At 36.7% G+C, this 17,343-nt stretch overlaps 1 protein-coding gene across 1 annotated transcript in view; it reads right to left on the bottom strand.

Annotated features, from left to right (window-relative positions):
- Nucleotides 1-339: 339 nt before the first annotated feature.
- PPM1H (protein phosphatase, Mg2+/Mn2+ dependent 1H) overlaps nucleotides 340-17,343 on the bottom strand; it is a 96,505-nt gene continuing 79,501 nt past the window's right edge. Inside the window, exons 6-10 of the mRNA XM_087723524.1 lie at nucleotides 16,165-16,283; nucleotides 9,058-9,121; nucleotides 7,173-7,280; nucleotides 4,181-4,332; nucleotides 340-865 (exon numbers count right to left, since the gene is read on the bottom strand). Coding sequence (XP_087579650.1) covers nucleotides 718-865; nucleotides 4,181-4,332; nucleotides 7,173-7,280; nucleotides 9,058-9,121; nucleotides 16,165-16,283 — 591 coding nt within the window. The 3' untranslated portion in view covers nucleotides 340-717. The remainder of the gene's footprint in view (nucleotides 866-4,180; nucleotides 4,333-7,172; nucleotides 7,281-9,057; nucleotides 9,122-16,164; nucleotides 16,284-17,343) is intronic.

The following is a 17,343-nucleotide window of genomic DNA, read 5'->3' as shown; positions in this document are numbered from 1 at the left end:
AAACTCTAAAACCTCTCCACTGAAACATCATTACGTTCAGCAAACAATACCTAAGTAGATACCAGCTTTTCTAACTTTAGTAATTATAAATTAGATGTCTTCTAAATTAAAGTCAGCTAGCACAGAAACTGGGAAAATAAAGGCTGCCTATCCAGTTTCAATTATGGTCGTCCCAATTCAAATTTCATTTAGCATTCCAGGCTACATTACATTGGGAGAAATAAATTCAGTTAGATTACAACAGTGTCCTCACCAGGAGGGATATTAAAAAGAAAGCATTAAATATAGTAGCAGTGCTGAAGTTCTGGTCCTGATATCAGGGGTGAAATAAAGCAGGTTCTGGAGAACAGGTAGTGGGAATTTTGAGTAGTTCAGAGAACCGGCAAATACCACCTCTGGCTGGCCCCAGGAGTGGGGAGGGAATGGAGATTTTGCAGTATCCTTCCCTTGCCACGCCCACCAAGCCGTGCCCACAGAACTGTTAGTAAAAAAAATTGAATTTCACCACTGCCTGTTATGTACCAATAATATAAGCTTAGGGAAGCTGCAACCTCTAAGAGATTATGTGAAAATCAGCCGTAGCTTTCAAGTACAAAGAGATCAGGTTACTCAAGCTTAAGAGAATGTTTGAACCACTATTTTCAATTATCAGAAAACTATATTTTCCAAAGGACGTTGTTAATCAAATGTTTCCTGTTACTAGCACTGATGCTGCTTTTACAAGAGTTTATTTCCATGTATTAAAGGGATGACGAAGACCGAAATGTCATCTCCTGAGCCCAGTCGGTCATTGGATATTCTCCAGCCTCTGTCCTTCAGCACTCCCCTAGCTCGCATTACCAAATCCTGAGCTGCTAGTGTGTACCTGTAGGCAAAGAAGGAAAAGCCAATATTGAAAACTGCCATTCAAACTGTTTGATAGATGGGCCATATTAATCACCATAAATTTGCTTTATCAACATTCAGATTTCACTACCTTATTCAGAGTCTTCAGCCAAGACCAAATATTCTGACTGTTTTGAAAAAAGTTATTTTTTCAAAAAGTTAGCAGATGAGAACATAGTTTGCACACAATTTTCGATGTGGAAGGAAAGTGTTGCAATATAAACATTGCAAAGTTATTACCCTTGGGATCTTGAGCAAGGTAGGATAAGTCTGATTAGGCACTGGGAAACTTAAATTATGATTACATGAGGCAAAGCTGCAAAACAGAACTCCCAAGATTAAAGTAAAGCAGATACTGAGAGATCTGTTATTATGTTTCCTATTAATGGTATATTAGAGAAATCTAAACTGAAGTAGGGTTTGAGTGCTACAAAAGAAGGGAATTGATTCTTTTCTCCATTTTGAAAAACATACAGACTGAAATACAGGTAATCCCCAGGTTATGAACATTCCCTTAGCGATTGTTCAAAGTTATGCAATAAGTGCCCCCTAGCGTTTACAAAGAAGTATTGAAACTAAAAACCCGCAGCACCATAGCAGTTGTTGATCCTTATGAACAACCACAGAGGCTGTGCAGCATTCGTCCTGCACGTTGCAGGCCGAAATGAAGCTTCCAAGGGGCAGATCAGAACTCCATTTCGGCTTGCAATGCGCTGGGAGAGGCCCACAGAGGCCCGAACAGAGCACGCAGCTGAGAGGCTAGAGAGAAGATTGCTTGCTAGATCTTCACAAGGTAAGTACCCAGAGCAGCAGGTTGGGAGGGGGAGAAATTGTGGAGAGCATGAGGTATTTCAGTGGGTTGGGGAGGCCTTGGGTGGTCTTAAGCAGATGGCCTGTTCCATCACTAGACTCCCCCAAATAGTGAATGTGTAGGCAAAAGGTGGGAGTGATCCCGTTCCAAGGTACGAGATTCGCTTCCTTGAATTCCCGGGTTATGAATGGAATAGGCAGGCTCCATTACATTCGTAACTTGATTATTTGTAAAACATGATGCCCAATCAGAAGATGTGTAAGATACAAGATTTCATATAATACATGTATTACAAATACAAGATATCTATTTTTTTGTCTAATGTCTCTTAAATTTTTTCTCCCCAAAAGTAGTAGGAAGAGAGCATTTATCCTCCATCATATAGCAGAAGACCAAAGGATAATTTATACCGGCCAAGAGGCAACTAATCTGGCATAAACAACCACAGATATATGTGCAACAACATACTGATATATAAAGCAGAGTATTCATCTATTTCATATATTCCAGGCTTTATTTCCCACTTTCTATTCTTGTCCATACTAGTTGAAACCAACAAATTCAAAGCATCTGGAACAAACCCAAGTTGCCTATTTGTGATTTAGAATATGTATAACAATACACTGGAAATACTGGTAGAAAAGGCTTGTAATCTTTCATCCTTTAAATACAGTTGCTTTAAGTGTAGTGAAAATTAAGAAACGTAGTATTAGAGATTCTCAATAGTTAAAATAAAAATATACAGGTATTAAAGAAGAAACAATGCTAAAATTAAACAAGAGCAGGCAAATGGAAGTTAAAAAATGATAGAAAATAAATAAAGCATGTAAATAATGAAGACTGCTTTTATTTCTTGGCAATACATGAGCAAGATGTTCCGAGTAATCTGAAGATTAATATCAATAACATTACATCATGCCTTCTCCTCTAATGTAGTGAATCTGAGATGCAGCTTTTAAAGCAACTTTACAAAATTGCTGAAGTATCTTTCAAGCAATCAGTCATCCCTAATGAAGTGCCTAATTGGTATAGCACTTCAGAATATACATTTGCTTCTCCCTGAAACTTATTGATTGTGGAACTACTGCAAAGACAACAAAAGGCACTTTGGGCAAGCAATCTGAACTGTCCATTTTTATTTACTACCTTGAAAAAGAAACACCAATAATAAGTGAAGAGCAGAAAGAAAAATGAGACACAGCTCTCATTTGAATTCTCCTTAAGACCTACTCCTATAATATCACTAATAAGTAACAATATAAAAGTGGATCTTAAGGACAATTTAAGAAAAAAAATGACCAAAAGATGTACTCAAATTTCAGAATACTAAATTGATATCTTGAGCAAGGTTGCTGCTTTATTGAGACCTAGGATTTCTTCTACTAAACAAGATGTGTGTTTGTGCACACGAGCACATCTGTGTGTTTATACATGCATACATGCAATGATATTGACAAGAATGTTGTTTAAGAAGTAGTCTGTCAGAAATAACTTTTATTTCATGAAATAAAAGAAGTTTGTAAATCTAAAACAATGCATGTGAACAAGTGATCTAGTTGAAAAGTTGCAGAAATACCTCATATCTAAAAATTTATCTTGTTTTCAAATCTAATAACTGCCTGGAGGTACAGTAACTAGTCTAGGTTTTAGGTAGTGTATTAAAGCTGGATGCTTACTAGGAACTAAGTTTAATTGTGCATTGCAGTACAAAGTCTACAAAACAGAAGCTTGCACAATTTATTTATTTTGATATACATTAGGATTACAAAAGTGCTCAACCATCAGTATACTTTAAGATATGTAATTATGAATTAATTCAGGTATTACTTCCTGTTTAATACCCCTTTCCTACCCAAACTGACATTTATTCACATTCACATTCAAATTCACATACTAGAACAAGATGTTTGTCCATATTCTAGGATTTCTCTGTGCTTGCATTTTTCAGAATATGACCATACAATCAGTCCATCAATCACTGCTATATGCAGGCATTCATCTTTGTCTTTACAAAGTGAGTGAATATCAGAGTTGGAAAGCAGATCAGCTTAAACGTTTTTAAAAATGGTCTTCTTCCCTACAGGGCATAGAATAGCTTTGGTCAGTTTTTAAGCAATAGCTGAACCTCCAAAATCTATACTTCACAAAAGCGCATCTCTTAATTTTAACATATGCAGACAGTAATAAATATTTTATTTCTTTTCAGAATTCAGAAATAAGTAAAATTTGCTTTGGTGCAAACTGAACTGATTCCACCACATTTTCGTTTACAATCAATTTTTATTTGTATATATTTATATTCATCTTAAAATTTTAGAACTAAAATTAGCCTCTTGTGAAATACAGTACAAAAACCATGCTGAAAAAGCTTTTTGTTCTAAGTGGTAAGCAAATGTTATAACAAAATACCCTCAATGTTATCCTCAGGAAAAAGTAGGACAATTTCAAGATAGCTTACAGAAGAGAACGTTTAAGGTTACATGCCTGTGTGGGTCATCAGGGTCACAGTTTGGCAGGAAATTAGTGATGGCTTCTAATACTTCTTCGTTTAATAGTACATCCCAGAGTCCATCAGTAGCTAAGATAAGCACATCATCCGGTCCATGCTCATACTGGAGAATATTATAAACTCTTACCTGAAAAATCACCCATGGAAAGCAAAAAGAGAAGAGCTTTTAGGAAATTGCCATTATGTCTACCTGTTTCTAGAAATGGTGCTTTATTCCACTATCAATAAATGAAAATGTGGGCATATAATTATCTTCCAAAGTTCTAAACTGTCCCCAGTTTGTTCCAATTTCCTTTTCTCTGGATGTTTTGTAGTCTAATCCTTGTAATTCCAGCCTTTGATCAAGTTGACTTGAGGTGGGTGGGGACGGGGAGCGTAATCAAAATAAAAAAGGAAAACACAGTTCTTCACAGAAGAACGGAAGAAAGGCCATTCTTCCCTTTGGAAGAATTCAGGATCCAGAATCTGTAAAACAAAAACAAAAAAACTCCCACCTCAAAAATAAATTTATCAGGAGAACATTACAAAGTTTAGATTACACATACTTACATGTTGAAAAAATAGAGATTTGTTTAAAATTATTCTCACATGAAGATTATATTCTATGTTATTCAATTGTCTGTTTGTAAAACACTAGTTTTTAATTGCCTACACGTACCTTCATTATCAAATCATCTGGTTCCTTGATTTTTTAAAAAATCACTGAATTATCAAGGATTTTAATTACTTCATCACTGACTATTTTTAAAGAAATGAAGTAACCTTATCACAGCAGGTAATAGGAAATTACCATTTAGATCAGGATTCAGAAAAACATGCACCTGGTCTGTAATGTTACATTAACGTAGTTGACAATTGGTGGCTTGGGATATGTTTTGACAATGAAAGAAAAGAGCCATTCATCATATTTTGTGTTTTGTTCATATTTGAAATCTAGGACAGAAAAACAGAACTTCAACAGTTTAAGAAGTTTGGTTTCAATACTTACTGTTTGTTTTCTTGTTAAATAACCCCAAATAGAGTTTAAAAGAACTGTCATTTTAATTTGATTTGCTGAAATGGGAAAATCAATGAAGGATTTAAATGCTGATGAACTAAAGGTAAAAGTTTCCCTGTCAGTCGTATCCGACTCTCGGGCACAGGGCTCATCTCTGTTTCTTGTCTGAGAGAGCCAGCATTGTCCGAAGACAGTTTCTGTGGCCATGTGACCAACATGGCTACACATGGAATCTTCCACCAAAGTGATACCTATTAATCTACTCTACATGGATATAATTATTCAATCCTCATTAAAAATATCAAAATGGTAGAACTATAATTCAGAATTTGGAAAATCAGTACTAACACACATAACTTGTATCATGTTTCCTCGAAAATACAACAGGGTCTTATTTTCTTCTGACTCAGAAATAAGAGTTTGGCCTTGTTTTCGGGGAGGTCTTATTATTTTTGAGGTGCAGGAGGCGTCAAACATGGTCACCTCATGATGCTGCTAATATTTTCAGGGAGGGCTTATTTTCGGGGGAGAACTTATTTTAACACATGCGCTCAAAAGCCTGATTAAGCTTATTATCCAGGGAGGTTTTATTTTGGGGAAAACAGGCTATCTTTTCTCCCCTTCAAGAATCTACTTAGTTTTCTAGAATCCCAATAGACACCATACTGAGGGCATATTTGCTTTAGCCCCTTTTTAGCAGTATAGTGCTAACATGCTGACTAATGCAAAATTGGTCAAGAACCCTCATTTCAATTCAAGGTTTTTATTTAAAGGATGTATGAAGTTTGAACATAGGAAAACAAAAACAAACATAAACCAGGAAAGTGAAGGCATGTATGATTAAGCTGCAACATCTTGGACCTTAATGTGATTAAGCTGCAACATCTTGGAGAATTGTGTTACAGCTTTTAGCTTTCTAATTAACCCTGGCATAAATAGTGTTTATGAAATATCTAAATGCTAGTCTGCAGGGAAAAAATTGGGTCATTTAATCTCTTGGATCAATATGAAGTAAATTAAGAGGTCAAAAATGAGTACCAAACATTCAACTCATTTAAATAAATTAATAAATTTGTGGCATGTGAAAACACCAACCAGTTATAATTATAGATTTATTAGAAGTGATTGGCAATATTTGCTTCACTTGCTTAATTAACTAAAAGCTAAACATCATATTGTATATAACCAGAGGGTAATACACAAGGCTGCCTTAAATTGTCTTTATGTAGAGAAGAGAAAGAAGAAGCCACTTACACTTATGACCTGCTTTTGATAACCTAGTAGGCAATTGGGAGTATTGTATCTTCGAGGCAAAAAACTATAGAATGTTTCTTTAATATTTCTTGATTCTAGGTCACTTTTGGCAGAAAACAATTCATAAAAATAGAAGTTTCTCATCTTATGCCCACCCTTCAACCTTAAAACACCAGTTTCAATAACCTGAAAGAATTGCTACTCCTAGAATAAAGCTATGATGTCTATGACTAGCCTTCTATAGTATGTATATAGTATGTCAAAGCCTTTCAAGGCATTTAGCTCCACTTAAAAAAAAGGAAATGGGCTTTTTAAATGACTTCATGTCTATTTACCTACATATACATCTTCCTTTTCAATTGGAAAGGCTCATAAAGATTTTCAGATAAAAACAACACCAATATCATATTATTATTTTTTTTAAAAGAGAGATTATGCCCACAGATTTACAATAAAAAAAGATGTAACTCGCTCATTTGCTCTAATTGTTTTAGGTTAGAAAATCTTCACTATATAAGTCCCACTAAATACTTGGTTTGATCATCTGTTTCTTAAGTAATAATATTTCTTAACTGAAGTATTTTCATGTGGATTCACTTTAAATCTTTTACATGCACAATAATAATACAAAGGAAGCTTATACATGTTTCATTGGTTTTTAAAGAAAATATTGGTTTAATTCATGTTCCCGTGTAACAGATATATAAATGTTCTACCTCTGGTGAGCAGGACAAAAACGGTTTGATGTAGATGTTCGAGTCATGCACCTTCAGGTCATGATCTCCAAGCCCTCTTGTAACCCCAATAGTTGCCATGACACGAGCCTAGGAAGAGATAAAAACCATAAAAGCATGGGAATACTGGAGAAGACTAGGGGAAAGATTCTTGAGCAAGGAAAAAAACCCCTTAAGAATACATAGTAAAAAAATGATAGAATTGGCTGTTGAACAGCTACCACTTTAAATGATTCCAAAGGAGCTATTTATCCTAAGTGTTGTGTGCTATCATTTGACACTAAAGTACCATGTTTTCCCCAAAATAAGACAGGGTCTTATTTTCTTTTGACTCCCAAAATAAGTATTTGGCCTTATTATTTTTGAGGTGCAGGAGGCGGCGAGGCGAGCATGGTCATCTCATGGCTGCTGCTCTCTTGCAATTTTTTCAGGGAGGGCTTATTTTAGCACAAAAGCCCGATTGGGTCTTATTTTCAGGGAAACAGGGTAGCATTCCTTAAATTGTTGTTGTCTTCCTATCTGACTTATAGAACATAAACATGTCTTTGACTGTGTGGCTTTCCTCATACACACCTTGCAGTAGGGTGTTTGCTACCATCAGAAGTCAAAATCAACCTTCAGAAATTCCTACTATAAACCAGTGGTTCTCTTTTTGCAATCTCTTCTCTCTTCTTTTGCAAAGAGAAAACAGAATTTATCTTCTTTCCCCAAAACTGTCTTTCTTAGAATCATTGTTGTGATACTGTAATCTCCAATCCCCCTAAATGCAGTGTGGCATTCTTCAGGTTACTTTTCAGTGATATTAAATTATTCTAAAATATGCAGCAAATGGGAAGAAGGGAGAAATACATATATACAGAGGGAAAAAGGTGCAGAAATACTGTTGAAAAAACAAAATTCTGGTCTGGCTGACCAGAACAGCCAGACCAACACAGAAGTCCATATGATTAACTGAATTAAGCAATCAAGCCACTAGAGAAGGGCTTATAAATGTGATGAGCAATCTTGAGATCACAGAATCATCACACTCCTCATAGATCCACATCTTCAGAATTGATGAGGTCAGTGTTATAATTTATTTTCTAATTCTGTATTTGGCAATTGGTTGCTATTTTGACAAAATTATTTCTCAGTCTCTGATCCAAGAGCCGAGGTGGCGCAGTGGTTAGGGTGCAGTACTGCAGCCACTTCAGCTGACTGCTAGTTCTGCAGCTCGGCGGTTCAAATCTCACCGGCTCAGGGTTGACTCAGCCTTCCGAGGTGGGTAAAATGAGGACCCAGATTGTGAGGGCAATATGCCGACTCTGTAAACCGCTTACAGAGGGCTGAAAGCCCTATGAAGCGGTATATAAGTCTAACTGCTATTGCTATCCACATCCCTGAATGAACTGTGAATGCAGCTAAAAACAAAACAAAACTAGTAACTAGAAATTCAGCAGGCATCCTTATTGCTCTAAACCTATTTGATCTCCACAACTGTTCAAAACTGCACAAATCCAAAAAAGTTTTTTTTCCCAGTTTAAAAGATGATGTATAACTGTACAATCAAACTGCAGAACTGCCTATCCAAACTTTTTTTTTCTTTTCAAAACCTCTCTATCCTAATTGCCTTCAAATGCATACTTATATAAAGCAAACAAAAATCAAAATAAGACAGTTCAGCAATAAAAGTAAATGAAACTGCTTTTCTCTGAAACAAGCTTCTTGTCATGGAACCTAGGAACTGAAACATTAGAAACAAAATATTATTTTATGTTGTCAGAAAAATAAAGTGAAGAAAGTAGAAAACCCCAAACAACTTAGGGCTAAATTGAGTAGTAAATATGATGCAACACTCAGATTCCTTTCACAGAAGGATTATTCCCACCTTCTTTCCTTCTCCATATATAAGGGGAAACTTCAAATCATCCTCTTCAATGGTTTTGTATGCCCTAAGGAAGGAATAAAATAACTTTATAAAACTTGGAATCAATTATCAATCCAGTCCTTTAACACAGTTTTCTCCCTGTTCTCTTTCTCAGCATATTTATTTGCTTCATCTTTGCAATATATTCCCATATTTTCTCTCCTCTTGAGCAACCCCCCCCCCCAAGCTTATATTGCTTGTACAAATTATAAGGAGCATGATGAAAATTTTACAAATAAAAATATACTTTTTGGCATAATAAAAGATGGGAAACTAAGCGAGATCCCTTCCTATTATCCCAACTGCTAGTCCAGCATCCCTCAATTAGTAATACAAACGCATAAACAGATGAAGATCAGAGAGGGTGATGAAACAAGTTAGCAAGAGACTGAAGTAACAGCAGAACCATGAGGAGGATGAAGCAAAGAAAAAGCAAGAGAGAGTTCAAGAGGTCAAAAAATATATTAGTGTTAAACTGGTTAAATGGCCACAAATATGTAGTCAGTCAGTAATCCTTCTTAATATGATTAAGAAAAAGAACAAGAAATAATCCTGGAGTTCTCATTTGGGGAGCTGTTACCCATTTTTTTATCAACTTCCTCATCCAAGTAGAGACTGTTTTTCACCGCTCCAGTCTGGCTTTCTAAATAGGTGAAATGATAGATTTATCACTGACAATTCCTTGCAGCCATTGTAGGATGTCACCAGTTAGATTTTCTTCCAAATTACAATGGTTTTAACTGGGATTGTCTGTTCTGCTCAAGAAAACAAAAGCAGTTGTGAATAAGCATCTAGATAGCATGATAGATCTCCCCTGCAATAGTACAGTAACCCAAAGGAACACGGCTCTTCCTATGTTTGATCTATGTAACTATAATATTTAGATTTTAAACCACAATAGTACAGTCTATCTATCTTTTCTACTCCTTTACAGGATGAGATTTTCTATAAAACAGAGTTCTGCTACCACCTAATTAGCAAGTCACACAAACTCAAGAAGGTTCTTTAAAAGATGACAGCAGGACCTCTTAGGAAAGATTGAATTAATCCCTCAGTGGCATTTTTTACCTATTAGCAAACCACCCCAAAGTATTCAGCTTCATGCGAAACACATCACTATTCTTCATTAGCATGAAGGTAATTCTTTTACCTATAGGCAACTCAAACCTGGTGTTATTCAAGAAGGTCATGTTTTAATACAGGATTAGAAACTACTCTATTCTCATTATATTTTCTTAGGGAAACATTGTACAAACTAATGTAAAATATTAAATATTTTAAAATATTAAATAAAATACAACTAACAAAATATATTAAGAATAAGATCAGAGAGCGAGAACAGACTCCACTGCATAATTTTTCTAATTTGGGATTTTTCCTCACTCTTTGCTCCAACAGTTTCTGCACATCCTCTCAACTTGTTCTCTGGACTCAATTTTGGAATAGGGCATGGAAGAAGGAATATTACTATTCCCCCATTCTATAAAGAAATCACCAAAATTCCTCAGTAGTTTCTGTCTCATAAATGTAGATACTGAAGTGTTGATTCCCAATTTAAACCTATAAATGAAAGATTCCCCCCCCCCACTTTGTAGAGCGGAGAGATTAGAGAGAAAGGAATTGCAAGGAAGTAAGTTGTTTCTTCTTCTATACATCAAAATCAATATAATTGCAAAAGCAATCTGGGACTGGGCCCTGCAATGTGCTATGCAAACCACTAACTCTTGAAATTTCTTTTCCTAGCTTCCAGCAAAGAGATTGGAGAAAAAAGGATTTCAAGACACTGTATGCTGTTTGTCTAGCATACCTGTGGCTACCAACTCCAGGTTGCCTCAGCAATCTCATTGCTTTTGATGTGTAGAAGACAGTAAGCAGGCACTTGAGCATTCTAAAGGAAATGGCAAGAAAAGGGTGCAGGAAGCAGAGACAAGGTCACATGATTTCCCCCGTAATGATGGCGTCAATTAGCAGCAGACCCGCCAGTATTAATTATGGTTGTAAGCATAACTCTGTTTTATTACATTTTATTATTACATGTTTACCTCCGAATACAATTTGATAGCTTATTAGTAACCTTGACTATCACTAAATCTTGTATCTTTTTATTCTTGATGAATGTATTTTATTCTTCTTATGTACATTGAGAGCATATACACCAAAGACAAATTCTTTGTGTGTCCAGTCACACACTTGGCCAATAAAGAATTCTATTCTATTGTATTCTATCACAAAAAGGCACATGTATAACTCCCCCCCTAAAAAAAACCTCTCATTTTCAACCCAGAATGGTGGACTTCAATTTTATTTTTCTTCTTAATTTTGAGCACCAATGTGTGCACTCTCTTTTCCCTCCCTCCCTCTCACACAGACAGACAGACAGACAGACACACACACACACCATATTCACTTTTACTTACCGTATTTTTTGGTAGACACACCATTTCCCCCCAAAAAAGGGTGAAAATCTGGGTGCATCTTACACATTGAATACAGCATTTTTGGCCTCCCGAAACCCCACCCCCTTCACAAAAATGGACACGCAGAGGATGTGGGAGGCCTGCAAAGTGCTCCTGGGGGCTGGGGAGGGCAAAAGTGAGTGAAAAACGGGCCATTTTTGCTTGTTTTTGCCCTCCAGCCCCCAGGAGCACTCTACAGGCCTATGCATATTCTCTTTTTGCAAACAACGGGCCATTTTTTGCTCCTTTTGGGGGGTGGCACTTTGGAGAAGCACTTTGCAGGCCTCTCAAACTCTCTGCATGCCCTGTTTTTCACAAAAAAATGAGGTGTGAAAAGGGTTTGAGAGGCCTGTAGAGTGCAAAAAAAAATTTTTTTAAATTTAACTCTTAAAAATCTTGGTGCGTCTTATACTCCGATGCGTCTTATACCCCGTTGCGTCTTATACTCCAAAAAATATGGTATTTATTAGAAAGGAAATAGGTAGGAGTCTAAAACAATTTGTCACCAAGATCAAAATTTACATTTCTAAAATAAGTAAAAATTTTAGGAGAGCAGTGTTACTAAACTTCAATTAAAAATATTCAGCAGTAAAAGAGGACAGGGAAAATAGTCTCTAAGCCATCAGGAACTGTTAAATTGTAGTAGGACAGAAGTATGATACAGATAGTCCTTCACTTATAACTACAATTGAGCCCAAAATGTCTATGGCTAAACAAGACAGTGAATGAGTGAGTTAAGTGAGTTTTGCCCCATTTTACAACCTTTCTTGCCACGATTGTTGTGAATCACTGCAATAGTTAAGTTAGTAACAGTTCCTAGAGGAACCCAGCTTCCCCACAGACTTTGCTTGCAGAAGGTTGCAAAAGGTGATCGTGTGACATTGCAACTGTCATAAATACAAGTCAGTTGTCAAACGTACAAATTCTGACCATGGGGGTGCTGCAACAGTCTTAAGTGTAAAAAACAGTCATAAGACACTTTTTTCAGTGCCGTTGTAACTTCAAACGGTCACTAAACAAATGGTTGTAAGTTGAGGAAGCAATTATAAAAAAAGAATAGAAAAGGAATATAGCCTACAGAGGTACCTCTTTAATGGGATTAGATAAAAGAGGGAAGGAACAAGACCGATCAGCTACTTCACTGTGAATGAGAATCTGAATCTGTTTCTCCAGCTGCTCAGCCTAGCTATGGCATTACACTGACCTCCAAAACAAATAAGCAGAGATTGACAAAGTCAAAACCGAAATATTGTCCAAAAAAATGATTCCATGCCCTAAAGTAACTTGGAAGTAAAAGCAAAATCTTTCATGATGAAGTAATGCAAGGACCCAAAGAGGAAGTATTGTATAATGCCAATCTAGGCATAGCCAGAGAGCCACAGGAGTGTTTTCTTGCAGTCTGGGACATGGCAAGATACATTTTGTGCTTCCTCTTGTTACTCATCCCTGTTTTGTCTCAAGACCTGAAAGTGTCCTGTCCTTACGTTTTTAAAATGTGAAACAAATTAAGGGAAGTGAATTTCCACAGCTTCATCCTCAGCTAACACCACAAAGAAATAATAGCATGTCTAGCAACTTGTGGAAACAACCAAAAAAGAGCCAAAAAATGGAGGAGTAGAAAAAAAGAGCACATCCACACCTACTCAAAGTAACAAATAGCATGGCCATGTAAAACCTTGCTTGACACAACCAGCAACATCTAGGTGACAGAAACCATCAATGACTCCAGGTTTAAATCAAATTTCTAAACAGGATGCTCTTTTTTAAAGAAATCACTAAGGCTCTTTCAAAAGAGACTAAACTCTAATGTTAAATTGGGATACAATAAGGATGCTCCATTAAAACTGGAAAGGGCTTTAGAAGGCAGCAGGCTGCCATACCAGGGTGAGCAGGTGTTTCTGCTCACGTGAGGCTCTATCCCCAGCTGAAATGGTCATGGACAGCAGCAACCATGGGAAAGGCACCTCAAACAGACATTTGGGCCTGGAAGTTGTTTGAGCTGTGGATCAGGGATGAGTGTAGATGTCACCATGAACTCATAAAAAAGTATTGTGTGTTGAGCCCAAAATTTTAAACAATTAACTCGTTCCTCATCAAACAAGTACCTGTGTTGTTTTTTTCTCCAGCTCATCCTGCCCCAATGCCATTGTTTCTGTTCCTCTCCCATATGTGCAATTACAGAAAACAAGCTCATTTGTCTTTGCCAAGAGATGTGCAGAATACACAGCAGGTCAGATCCCTCTCCTTGCTTTTCTCGGAGCCACGTCTACAAATCTTGAGCAAAATGCAGAAAGTGCATGTTTATCATCCACCCATTTATCATCACTGAACCAGGCTTCAAAAAAAATCCATGAAGCTCTATGCCACCTGTACACATAGTCAGAAATAAAAAAAGATCTGGAGGCCAATATAACCTAATATTTCTAGGGGGGTTATTTCTCTATTTGCTTACCAATTGGTGGAAGTTGTAGCTACATTACGTTAAAAAAATATCCTCCTCAGTTACATGTTTGTCTAGGAGGAAAGTTTAGCTATTCACCTAAATAGCTTTTTAAAAAGGGAACTACAGGTAGTCCTCGACTTACGACCACAACTGAGCTCAAAATTTCTGTTGCTAAGCGAGATACTTGTTAAGTGAGTTTTACCCCATTTGATGACCTTTCTTGCCACTGTTGTTAAGTGATTCAGTGGAGTTGTTAAGTTAGTAACATGGTTGTTAGGTGAATGGCTATCCCATTGATTTTGCTTATCAGAAGGTTGCAAAAGGTGATCATGTGACCCCTGGACACTACGACTGTCATAAATATGCGTCAGTTGCCAAGTGTTTGAAATCTGATCATGTGACCATGGGGATGTTGGAGGATTATAACTGAAAAATTGTCATAGGTCACTTAGTGCCACTGTAACTTTGAATGTTCACTAAATTAACTGTTGTAAGTTGAGGACAAGCTGTATATGGATAAAATTGTACGCAAAACTGAAGAGAAAGGTTTAGTTACACCATTAAGAGACAGTCACTGCTCTTTTGCAAACTTCTAAGAGAGTATGCTGGCTGGGAAATTCTGGGAGTTGGAAGTCTATGCATCTTAGTTTCTGTTGAGAAACATTGATCTAATACACACCCATGGACTATATATTATCTGGGTGACTGAACCACAGTTCATAGTAGGAACTGATGTGGATTTGGAAACAAACATAGCTCAACAAGTGAAAACAACACAGACAACTGCTCAGTAGTCTTTATAGCTGACACCCTTTCCAATCTAGCAGGAAAAACCAATGCCCTTAACAAGACAAAGCAGCAACTAATAAAGTTCCTCAGTATAGAGTATAGAGTATAGGCTGAAGATAAATCCAGGCCAGGGATGCTGCCACTTTAAATTTTATTTTGGTATTTGTGGTAAAGCTAATGGAGACTCTCAGTAGTGTCTCTTTTATTAGATGACTCTCGGAGAAGATGAAGCCTATTAGGACTTTAATGCTTGACTCTATAAAGCTATTTATATCAGAGGACTGGAAAGGACAAGATTGGCCTTGCCTTCATCTACCATTTCCCTTATCTCCTTGTGAGCCAGACACAACATTCTGTGGAACTATGAAAGCTCAAGGCCTACAGTAAGTGTTGTGACTCAGCAGCAGTCTTCTGTGAGTCTTTTCGGGATGCAAGATTAATTATGCAGCTGGTGCTTGTTAGGGACATATTTTGGGGATAAAAGGACGGATGGTGCCACGCCCTAGTTGCAGGAGTCAAGGTTCCTTGGTTCGTTCAACATTGATTGATCAGCAGTCGTGGTTTACGTAAGATACACTTGGAGAAGTGCTTTGTTTTCTGTAACCCTGATTCAAGGATACACTTGGAGAAGTGCATTGCGTTGTAAGAGTTTTTGTTTGGTATTCTGTTATCTGGTCAGAGACTGTATTTATGTTATTTTTGGGCTCGCAGCCAGTTTGAGCCGAGAACTGATAAAGAGAATTCCTTTTAAGTTGTTTGCCTGTCGTCTGTTTAATGAGCGGAAAAGGGGGGACAGAACAAGTAACTATATTTGCAAAACAGAGTTTCTAAATTACACAAAGGAAAAGCTCCATCAGGTGTCATATTCACCAGGCGTGTTAGGAAAACCAACTGGATTAAAATATAATGTTTCCAGAGAAAAGTAAACACCACCTCAATTTTAAAAAAATCAGAAAAAAATAAAGAGGTAGAGGTAGAGGTAGACAAACTGCTAACTTGTCACTTTTTAAAATTACCAAAAGCTACTTATGATCCAAAGTTACAGCCATTGCAGCACCCCCATGGTCCTTCACCTTTATGACTGGCCCCAGGGATGTTGCAGTGCCCCCACGCCTATCAACACCCCCATCCTCCCCCACCGGGAAAAAATTTCAAGATTGAACTTTTGTTTTCACCGCTCTCCCATGTTTTGACACAACCAGTTTTCCACATTGGGTTCCAATATAATCACTTTAGTTTGAAATGTATATTATTATCATATCCTTATATTTCTAAATGTTATATGTTATATAACATATATAACATGTTATATATTCTAAATGTTCTAAATATTCTATATATATATATATATATATATATTCAAAAGGGGTATGTACCTACCAGCCAATCATGCTGAAATCTCGATAAAGCATTCTTTTCCCAACTTCCTTTCGCTGAACTCTCCTTGGAAACTCCAAATGTGTAAATTCATTTCCCAGCAAATGGGGTTGCATATATGCCTGTATATTAAAAGAGGACACTGACTGGGCAATCATCCCAGAAATCCATAATTACAACTCACACTTTTCCCTTGCCTCATCAAACTATCCCAAAACCCGTTACACCTTTTCATTGTTGAGCTTGCACAATTGCTGCACTTTCTTCTAACATTTATAATCGAGAGAAGCTGCTTATACATTTCATCCTACACTGAACTAGGGCAGAGCATCACAATTTAGTAATACGAATTTGTATTTTCTCAACTTACATAAGAGCTGTTGGCAGCCTGCTAGAGTAATAGATTGCCAACACCCTCAGCTTTTCTTGGAAGATGAAACTATTGGGAAAAGTGATATCTAGACTCAATCTCACTTGACTGCCCAAACAGAAAAGTCTCCTTGCCAAAACAATCTGTATCAGCCAACCCCAAATATACCAAATTTCTTTAATAAAAATGAATGAACAATTTAAAAAGCATACAAATCATTTGCTTAATTAGTGGAAAATCCATAGATTCATAAGCTTAACAGACAAGAGATTTCTGCCTAAAACAATTTTTTAAAGAAACTAATGAGAGAGCTTTCATAAGCTGCTGTATCAAAGCTTTCATCTTCCTCTGCTTTCTGAATGCTGCTGTTTTTACTCTCACATATCTGGTAAGGCAGTTACACTTCTGGTCTTCAAAATTGTTTCTTTTACAAAAGAGCAAAGTAGAATATCTATTTCGTAAAAATATAAAAGCTACTGATGCTGAAATCCGACATGGTTTTCAGTTCATTACAAATTTAATGGCATGTATATAATATCCCTAAAACAAAAACAAAACTGCTCTTTGGGGGTGGGGCGTGGGAGGGAACTCCATGTGTCTCATCCCAACATCTTGTGGTAACCAGCATTAAACTGGGGAACAAACAAAAAAAAACCCAAAGTTTAAGTACTGTATAACATAACATTTCTTCTCATTACATACTGTACATTATAACTTCCATTGCTTTGGAAACTCTTGCTAATGCAATTTCACCTTTATTATATATTTGCGACATATGGAAATGAACTATATACATAAGTTTTAGGGAAATA

Source organism: Thamnophis sirtalis, unplaced genomic scaffold (assembly GCF_051295495.1).
Source record: "Thamnophis sirtalis isolate CommonGarterSnake01/CBP01778 unplaced genomic scaffold, rThaSir2_p1.2 scaffold_9, whole genome shotgun sequence".
Classification (NCBI taxonomy): domain Eukaryota; kingdom Metazoa; phylum Chordata; class Lepidosauria; order Squamata; family Natricidae; genus Thamnophis; species Thamnophis sirtalis.
Note: the sequence above shows the minus strand (reverse complement) of the source record. Positions and strands in the feature narration are given on the sequence as shown.